Source organism: Eurypyga helias, unplaced genomic scaffold (genome assembly GCF_000690775.1).
Source record: "Eurypyga helias isolate BGI_N326 unplaced genomic scaffold, ASM69077v1 scaffold46172, whole genome shotgun sequence".
NCBI classification, from domain to species: domain Eukaryota; kingdom Metazoa; phylum Chordata; class Aves; order Eurypygiformes; family Eurypygidae; genus Eurypyga; species Eurypyga helias.
In genome coordinates this window covers 2,620-12,755 of record NW_010234977.1, presented here as the reverse complement: position 1 = coordinate 12,755, position 10,136 = coordinate 2,620, and the positions used below count along the sequence as shown (strand labels likewise).

At 46.7% G+C, this 10,136-nt stretch overlaps 1 protein-coding gene across 1 annotated transcript; it reads left to right on the top strand.

The window, feature by feature from the left end:
* Window positions 1-2,262: 2,262 nt before the first annotated feature.
* Window positions 2,263-7,708, top strand: CLN5 (ceroid-lipofuscinosis, neuronal 5; the record flags this gene model as incomplete). The annotated part of the gene is made up of 3 exons (XM_010146598.1): window positions 2,263-2,428; window positions 3,564-3,789; window positions 7,197-7,708. Coding segments are annotated over 3 exons (904 nt in total), but the record flags the coding sequence as incomplete, so codon positions are not given.
* Window positions 7,709-10,136: the final 2,428 nt, after the last annotated feature.

The following is a 10,136-nucleotide window of genomic DNA, read 5'->3' as shown; positions in this document are numbered from 1 at the left end:
CCCGCCCGCCGCCGCCTCCTTCCTCCTCTTCGTATTCCGTTTGTTTGTTTATTTTTTAGGCTAAAAAAAAGGCCACGAAGAACGTCCTCTTTTTATTCCCGGAGTATCTGCCACTGTGGGGTTTGGTGTATTTACCTCACAGGCGTAGGGGAACGGGTGTCCCGTCCCTGGCCTAGAGCCGCACTCCCTGTGTCAGCAGTGGGGACGACTGCCCTTGCTTTAAAGATGCTCCGTTTTAGGAAAAGGTTGGGACGAGGAAGTCAGGCTGTGATTTATTTTATTTTTTAAATTCAAGTTTCTATTTCTCTTGAAACGGTACAGCATTCCTTTTGCTGCTCAGGACCAGCCTTAGCTCCAGACGCCCTGGTGCTGTTGGGGACAGCAGGAGGGTGCGTGTGGCTGTCTTGCACGGGAGCGAGTAGCTACGGCTTTGGCTACGCCGATGAAACGAGCCCCCTCAGGAGAAGGACTACGCTGGCATGTGTACTTGGCGTGGGTTTGCTGTGTGTGAAGGGAGGCGGTACACTTTAACTGCTGTCTAATGCACGCCTGAAGTTTCAAATGTTTGTTGTGTAATTCCTAGCAGTTAAGTCTGTATCAGGTGATGCCAGAAGGAGCCAATCTTGCAGTCACGAGTTGGGTTTTCCAGCAAGTTCCGTAGCTGCAAGGCTGTGTCTTGGGATGATGAGTACAAGCCCGTCAGTGTGAGACACTCAGAAGTGTGTTATTTCAGTGCTTCTTAACGTTATTGTGACATGCAAGGTGTAAATTGAAAGGGAGGGTAAATTGAAAAGTTAAGATGTGCAATTTAGAAACAGGGCTCAAATGTGGGACTGGCCTTAAGTCTTCGTTTTCTATATGTTCTTTTTTCCAGCCATACTGTTTTCCCCCTCCTTCCCCTCCTTTCTCCACTGTAACAAAATAAAATCAGAAGTGCTAAAGTACCCAGCAAGCTTGGAGTAGAAGTCCACAAGGAAAATCTGTGGTGTCTCTGCAGGGCTACTGGCCTCACTATGGCTCAGGAAGTCCTGTGTCCTTGAGTCATCTCGTGGCTGTAGTATTTGTGCCGTTCGGCAGCCCTGGGCAACTGTGTTAGACTCTGAGGCTGTGTGCTGGGCAAGCTGTTTATGCCAGCCTGTCTTGGTAACAGGAATTTAGGAACCTTGTTTTAACTGAAATACAGTAAGTGAATTTGAAGGAAATTGGGAAAGGAACACCCGTCAATAAATGTTTTTTGCTGTTTGTATATAGTGTGATATGTAAGCAGATTCGGTCTTCGGTTTTTGAGGTTTAATAGGAATGATGAATGGAAACAGTAATTGTAGGGTCTTAGGCCTCTTTATCTAAATGAGCAGAGAGGAATAGAATATTTCTTTCTGATATTGGCAATATTCCAGAGTGAAAATAGCCCAATCTGGAGAGCTATTACTATAGAACAGTTTCCCAGATCAAACTGGTCAATTCCTGTGTAGATGAACTGATAGGACAATGTTCTTGAGGTCGATCTGAAGCCATCCTCTACCCACCATTTATGTCTGATTTTGTCAGTGTAAGATACCCTTTGTACCATCATGCCCACCACTCCTCAGCTACCAGCACTGTGTACAACATGACTTGCATTCACAAGTCTGAAGTCCCTAAGTCCCGTTTCTGCAGATGTGCACCTCAGCAGCCTTCCTAACTTGCGTACTTCAAGTGTTGCAGCGCCTGGATCTAGGAGGGTCTAGTGAGAAACTCCTGTGAGGAATGGCTGAGGGAGTTGGGGGTTGTTTAACCTGGAGAAGAGGAGGCTCAGGGGAGACCTGATCGCTCTCTACAGCTACCTGAAAGGAGGTTGCAGAGAGGTGGGGGTTGGTCTCTTCGCCCAGGTAATGATAGGACAATGACTGGCCTCAAGTTGTGCCAGGGGAGGTTTAGATTGGATATTAGGAGTAATTTCTTCGCTGAAGGGGTTGTCACGTGTTGCAACAGGCTGCCCAGGGAGGTGGTTGAGTCACCATCCCTGGAGGTCTTTAAGTGACATGTGGGTAAGGTGCTGAAGGACATAGTTTAATGGTGCTGTTATCAGTGTTAGGTTAACAGTGGGACTTGATGATACTAAAGGTGTTTTCCAACCTGAAAGGTTCTGTGGATCGCAGAATCTGTCTTGAGGGTGGCTGCACACTTGAGCTCTCCAGCTCAGGCCCTTAGAAAGCCACGAGACACTTCCTCCAGCCATGAAGCTGTGCTTATCACGGTGTGTGCTTCCCTTTCTCAACACAGGCGCTTTGATTACCGTCCGAAAACCGATCCTTACTGCCAAGCTCGTTACACCTTCTGTCCCACTGGCTCTGCCATTCCAGTTATGAAAGAAGAGGATCTCATTGAAGTGTATCGATTACAGGCTCCAGTATGGGAATTCAAATATGGGGACCTACTGGGACATTTGGTAAGGTGGTGGTTTTCGTTAACAAAGTTATAGTGGCAAATCCAGCTGAATTCAACAGCAGGTGTCAAGAATGGGGGCTGTAAGGTTGGCATATGCTTGTAGGGAAGAGAACTGGAGCATAGGAGTTAGGCTGTCTGTAGGAAAGATACCAAAAGAGCAGGAAGTTTCAAACAGAAGTTAGAGAATTTAGCTCAGCTAAAGAAAAGAGCATGAGCAGCACTGTCGGTGGGTTTGAATGTGCTCCTGCACGGAGCTGCATGTTGGGTGTGTTTGTATACACACACCATTACATTTTGGGTGTCTTTTTTGTTTTTTTTTCTGCACCAGCACTGCATCAAGAAACTACGCTTATTTATCCCCTTATGTCTGATGAAATGCTCACTTAGTGTATTAACTTTTCTGTAGTTAAAAAACTTAGGTATTTGCATGATCATGGATGGATGTCAGGAGTGGACAGCTAGCTGGCAGAATGGTTGGTTGCTTTTGAGCGTTTTTCTTGGGTATTATGATCAGTCTTGAATTAAAGTCTCAATTCACAGAGTCATGCAAATATGAAAGAATCACAACTTTACTGATATTTGTAGCTATAGTTAAGCGTCAAAGCATGATCCCTAATGAATAAAGAAATAGCAACATCAAAACCAAGCACGCAGAGTCAAAATGGAAATAGCTTCAAATATCATTATCTTAGTTGTTAAATTAGAACTGAATTTATGTATTTAATACACAGCTTCTAAAGTAAACATCTATTTCATCCCTTTTGTGGCTTTCATTACTAAGATCTGTTTTTCTGTAACTCAGTTCTATTCTTTATTTCTTTGATACGCTTGTGAGGTTAAGGAATTAGAAGTAAGCTTGAGTTTTCCTGGTGAGCTCCCACTGAGTATCTGCCTCCAAATAACAGAATTTACAGTGGATGGACAGACAGGCACTGAAACAGCATGACTCTGTGACAGAAGTATGTGGATGATGCAGTCTCATATGTTGTGCATCGATGCTGCTGAATCCAAGATGTTGTAGGAACTCCTTCCCCTCTTCTCACCGTTATATAACAGCTCCCAATTGTCTTTATCTTCTGTACAGGTCAGGCTGAAGTTGGTTTTATATTAAAATATGTGGTTTTTTGCTTTTCCAGAAAATTATGCACGATGCTGTGGGTTTCAAGAGCGCTCTGACAGGCAAAAACTACACAATGGAGTGGTATGAGCTCTTCCAGCTTGGGAACTGCACGTTTCCGCATCTCCGGCCTGGCATGGATGCGCCATTCTGGTGTAACCAGGGAGCTGCCTGCTTTTATGAAGGAATAGATGATGCACACTGGAAGGAAAATGGAACTTTAGTTCTCATGACCACAATATCAGGTAGGTTTCAGATGCTTTGGATGGTGCTAATGCCATAAAATACAGAGTCAGCCTTGTCTTCAAGTGAAGTATCTTTTAATTTATGTCTTGTGGGTTATTCGCAACGTTAGTCACTGATGCTAATTTCATAGTGAAATATTATTCCTGCGCTTTCTTTGTGGTATGAGGCTGCTGCCTTTTGAACAACATACCCTGAAGAGCTGTTAAGTGAGAGTCATTTGGTGTTGCTGCGCAAAACCACTCGAGTCTCTTGAGTGTAAAAATAGCAAAACAGCTTATACAGAACCGTTATGGACTCTTTTCACCTGGCTTCACCAAAACAAAGCCTTCTGTTGTGAGGTGGCAGATGACTGCTGAGATGGAAAAACTGTTGAAAACGTGCACATTGCTGAGCAAACAAATAAGGCATATTTAGAAATGGCCTCAAAACCATAAGAAGTATTAACCTCTATTTCCATCTCCCCCATTATGTGTCATAAAAACTGTGCAGATGCCCTCAGTAATAGGTCTCTGTCCCTATAACAAACCCACCAACTCCCTCACGAATGAGCCAGCACAGGAGTTAGCGAAGCAGCTAACGCAGGAGTCAGGGTGAGGGTCAGCAAGTGTACAGCAGTGAACGAGAGAGAGTAAGGGAGGGAGTAATGGCTCCGGGCCCCCCTCCTCACCTCTGCCCGGAGCATGACGTACTATGGGATGAAATACTCCCTTGGTCAGTTGGGGTCAGGTGCCTGAACTGTGTGTCCCAGCACTGCCTGTAGCGAGACAGCGAGAGCTGGGCACGCAGCTGCAGGATCAGAAGCGGAGAAAGACCTTGAATCTGGTGCAGGCATTCCCCAGCGCCAGCTAAGAACTTATCAGTGCTGCTCTCTGCATCCAGGACCAGCTTCCTAGCAGCCACGGTAAAGAGAGTTAACTCTTTCCTGACTGAACCCAGCACAATATGTCCTAGAACAAAGCCAGGGTTTAAACCTCTAAATACGTAGGTGACCACCAGAGTAGCTTCCTGGTATATACTGAACGTTGAAACGAGCAATGAAATAAGCAGACTTGCTTTCCTGTGGGTTTGTAGCTCATGACTGAAGTCTCTGATGCCTGACAGGGTTGGATTCTTTTGTATAAACACCACGGTAAGTAGTTTCATACGGTTGTGGAACTTGTGATGCTTCCTGCCTGTGAGGATTATTTGATGCCCAAGAAGGGTGAGGTTATGCTGGTGTCTTGTGGAGGCATCATCACGGTCTTCCTAGTCTCTCTCGCTTCCTGTTTCCACAAAACTTTTAGGAAGGTAGCATCTCTGAGAGTTTGGATTTGTCTGAATTTTAAAGCCCATTGACCAGGTTAGTGTTGCTTAGGAGTGTGTTTCTTCTGTGGAAATAGGGCACGAATATCCAAAGTGTGATTTTTTGAGTGTCGAGGCATCTTCCAACAGATATCTTGGGAGCCATGCATTAACCTGTAATATTTTTGTTTAAGATGTTAAGGCCAGAACTTCATATTGAAGTCCATCTTGGTCTCGTTAGGAGAGACAAATCCTTTTCAATAACATGTCTTACGGAGTACACATTAGGAAGGTAATCTGATAGGAATTAGACAAGACAGAGGGGAGTTCAAGCCCATCTACAGTTTCAAGTACAGTTCTTGGTACGGATTTAACGACTTGCTATTTTATTAAACCAAGTCATGGGCAATTAAAAAAAGAAAGTGTCCAACACTTTCACTAAACAGAATGATTGTTATGTTTACTGTGAAGCCCAAAAGCTCTTGACGTGTGGTGTGGAGAAGAATTGTAACAGGGTAGCCTAGGAGGTGGATGTGCAGAGCTGGAGTTGCTCTAAGTTAGTAGCTTGCCCACGTGCCTTTCCGTTGGGCAACTGCGAGGCATGTTTACTCTCCGTTGAAGAGCAGACCCAGCCATCTGGCCTTCGCAGCCTGTTTGGGGGGGACACGTGAGGCAGGCAGCGCTCTTCAGTGGTCCTGACCTAGTGAAAGAGGCTGGTTGTTGTCTGCAGGGCGGTGTTAGTGACACAGATCTGTCTGATGTCTGCCACCCCTCAACTGCGAGGTCACTGCTGCTAGCCTCTCGGCTTGCAACGGTCTTGCCTGTCTCAGCAGCTACTGAGCACGGTTACTGTACCCACAGCAGTGACACTCGCGGGCGAAGAGTGATCGTGGCTGGGAACACTCTCACGATTGCGAGCTGTCGTCTGACTGCATCTTCTGACGTGTTGCAGAAGAGGAATCTGCAACATTTGTTCGTGCTGTGATTGTGAGGTGCTAGTGGGTCTGAGTCAGCTGGTTGTACCCTGTGCCGTGACTGAGGGAAGAGAGGGCGGGAAGGGCAAGGCTGAGGTGCAGTGCTGACTACGGGGAAAAAACAAAAGAAGGAAAATTAGCCCTGTGCTTCAGCTCTGTTTTGCGGAGGCAGATACATCACCCGGAGAGATGAGCTGAGTTGGAGATGTCTTCCTCGTTCCAGCTGTGAAATCACCAACATCAGAATACTTGTGTTCTAAATAACAAAAATAACCCTCAAGGTCTTTATGTTTACAGGTCTTCACATCCTGCTGGTGTCATTTGGCGTAGCTCAACTTGATTGGCTGAGGAGCTGCTGAATCACAGAATGGTTTGGATTGGAAGGGACCTTAAAGATCATCTAGTTCCAACCCCCCTGCCATGGGCAGGGACACCTTCCACTACACCAGGTTGCTCAAAGCTTCATCCAGCCTGGCCTTGAACACTTCCAGGGATGGGGCATCCACAGCTTCTCCTGGCAACCTGTTCCAGTGCCTCACCACCCTCTTGGTGAAGAATTTCTTCCTGACATCTGATCTAAACCTCCCCGCTTTCAATTTAAACCTGTTACCCCTGGTCCTGTCACTACAGGCCCTTGTAAAAAGTTCCCCCCAGCTTCCTTATAGGCCCCTTCAGGTACTGGAAGGCTGCATCAATAATACTAACAGCAGGCTGTCGCAGTGTGGAGAGACATGAAAGCTTCTGCGCTGAGTTGCCGAATTTAGTTAAAACTTGGGGCAGTGCTGAAACACCTGTTGCACTGGCGAGTACTTTGTCAGCATCTCTTGTAGGCTGTACTACCCGCCCCGTTTGCCTACATGGATACGACAAAATGGGAAGTGTCATGGTTCTCTGATGTTTGGATGTTGTGGTATAGTGCCAGGAAAGGGGGCAGAAAAAATGAATTAGAGTTTAAATAACCTACATGTAAATACAGTTTATTGAGTGGGGTATGTCTTCTCCCTCCAGCCTAAGCCTTGTGTCTTTACGTGGCTAGGGAATGTCGGTAAACTTTTGCAGGGAAGGGAGGTGAGCCTCGGAATAAACGGAGAATATTTTGGGACATGTATTTGCTACCTTGTCTGTGTGACACTTCCTTTCATCTCTTACAGGAACCATGTTTAATGAAATGGCAAAGTGGGTCAAGTACGACAACGAGACTGGCATTTACTATGAGACCTGGCGGGTTCAAGCGAGTCCCGATGAACGATCGGTCGTATGGTTTGACGCTTATGAATGTTCTAAATTTATACTGAGAACATACCAGAAGCTAGCCGACTTAGGAGCTGTCTTTAAGAAGATACAAACAAACTATACCAGCATCATTTTATTCAGCGGAGAACCTATTTATTTGGGAAATGAAACATCTATTTTTGGACCTCTAGGAAACAAGTCATTGGCAGCGGCTGTAAGAGACTTCTACTCTCCCTTCAAACCACATCGGACAGTGGGAGAGTTTTTTGTGGATATTTTTAAAATAATCGATCGTGTCATCTTGAAGCGTCAGTTTTACCTCTTCTACAACTTGGAATACTGGTTTTTACCTATGAAGTACCCTTATCTCAAAATCATTTATGAAGAGGTCCCTTTACCTGTTGGAAGCAAAACTTTCTTTGGTGTATAATTGCTTACTGAAGAACCAAACTTGCCCTTACACCAGATTATCCTTAAGGATTTTGAAGCGCTGCTGTGACCGTGTTAACATGTTTCCCTGCTAACTGTGAAAGTTGCGTTGGGAAAGCTTTGCTAGACCATGCCTGGTTTTAATTACCACCTGCATAATACGATCATGCCTGCTTCAGCATCTCCGACTTGTCCAGCTTCTGTGTAACCGTGGACACCCGCTGCCTGTAGGTAGGCCGGTGCAGCTCCTCCTGGCTGAACCCCGCAGTGCCAGAGGGGGACGGGAGGCAGGCCGGCTCCGCTGGGTTCTTGGCCAAGTGGCAACAGGTAGCGCCTGGCCACCATCAGAGATGGGACACTGTCGAGGTTTAACACACAGACACCAAGCATTGCAAGGACCTTCTGGTCTGACCAACTCGGCTAATCCACGCGTTGCCGCTGACAAACCCGAGTGCCTAAACGCGCCTAATTCCCTTGCCAGGTGCCTTCCATCGGTGGTTCTGTCTGCCTTTGGTTTGTACAACTGAGACCTTCATGAACGCTTTTCTGGTTCACGAAGCAGGTGGTCAGTGGGGTGGAAAGGGGCTGTGAATCCAACAGGAGATGATAGAATCATCATAGAATGGTTTGGGTTGGAAGGGACCTTAAAGACCATCTAGTTCCAACCCCCCTGCCATGGGCAGGGACACCTTCCACTAGACCAGGTTGCTCAAAGCCTCATCCAGCCTGGCCTTGAACACTTCCAGGGATGTCTTGGCATGGGTGGTGTCTTGTCACCACTTTGCTTCCTTCCCCTGTGCTGTAAACACAATCCAGGTGGCTCTTCCTAAGAGTTGTGTGTGAGTTTTCTAGCACAGACAGAAGGCAAAGACCCTCTTTGATGTTGCCTTTGGTGGGTAACGGCGGTATTCTAGCAGTCTTCAAGTCTAATTGGGGCTTCAGTTAGGAATATAAACATGACTTCTATGAAGCTGCCCTTTTACGTTTCTTTAAGAAGCGTGGAATCCTTAACGTGAAAGAAGCAATGACAGGTGGTGGGGTGTTAAAGTCACAGTTAAAAACCAGCGCTTGTCCCTAATTTGCCCGTAAAAAGCCGTCTGGCACTGGCAGTGATGTTCGCAGTTACGGTGCTGTGCCAGCTGCTGGCAGCTCCCTGGCTATGCCTCGAGCACCTTGGCACCTAGTTCCCTTTAAACCCAACTGACCAAAGCCAAGGCAACCCTGGCTTTCAGGAGAGCAGCGAGGTTGCCTGTATGCAAAAACACGACTGCTCAGCAGCATAATCATCTCTGTTCTCAACGCTTTTTTTTCCTCAAGCCAGTTGCAGACTGAGTAGCGCTCCTGCAGAGGTTACTACTGCATCATGGCTAGGTATTAACACAGGAACCCGACGCTGCAGCCTCATTTGGCTTGAGGCAAGTGAATAGCCTGCTGCAGCCGAAGAGTGGAGTACAGTGATTTGATGCCAGTCATAAGAATGGCAGAAAATGAACCTTGTATTACAAAGTCACTAAAAAGAATTAGTTTAATTGCATTCTTGTGTAATGGGATGTGCATGAGAGCTCCTGTGAGGGGAGTGAGGTGATGAGAGCACTTCTGCAGGGGAAAGCTGCCCAATGCGTTCCATTCTTACACAAATCTTCATCTTCTGCCTCAGCTTGAAAGACTTCATGCTTTGCAGCCAAAGCCACTAGGCCTTGCTCTGACCAGCTGGGCTTCAGATGACCCACCAAGACGGTCAGCCAGGAGGCACTAGGGAAGGTAACAGGGAGCGACAGGCCTGTCTGCAGAAGGTACGTTTTTGTTGGTGCACGCTTTCAAGCCTTTGAAACCCTCAGCATTCTTGAGCCCATTTATCTTCTTGGGAAAAAGCCTCAACCTCAAAACCAGGGTCAGAAGCTCTGAAGGGGAAATAGGATTGTGGAATGAAACCCATAGAAACCCCAAAAGCTTCTTCTCTAGCGTTTGCTAAAAAGGGTGTAGCACTGGTGCAGCAGAGAGACCTTCCAGAGCCTGAAGCAGATGCCGTGGCGGGGAAGGTTACGCTCCCTCACAGGGCTCTCTGCCAAGCCTGACAGTGCTGCTGTTTGGTCACTGTACTTCCTTGTCTTCCTACGGGACCTAGGGAGCCTACAAAGTCGTTATTTTGGAATGTTGTGATGCACAGAAGAGCCTTACAGAACCAGAAATGCCAAATCGTGAAATAAACAGCTAACGGGAGCTGAATCCCACACATCAAAGCTGCCGTGTGCAACTCCCAACAGTCAAAACATGGGTGTTTGTGGACCAGTAATATCTGGACAGGTTAGACAACTCGACACTGCAGACTGGTTGCACGAAGGTAGAAACCTTTTGGAATAGAATCAGACTGGTTTGGGTTGGAAGGGACCTTAAAGACCATCTAGTTCCAACCCCCCTGCCCTGGGGCG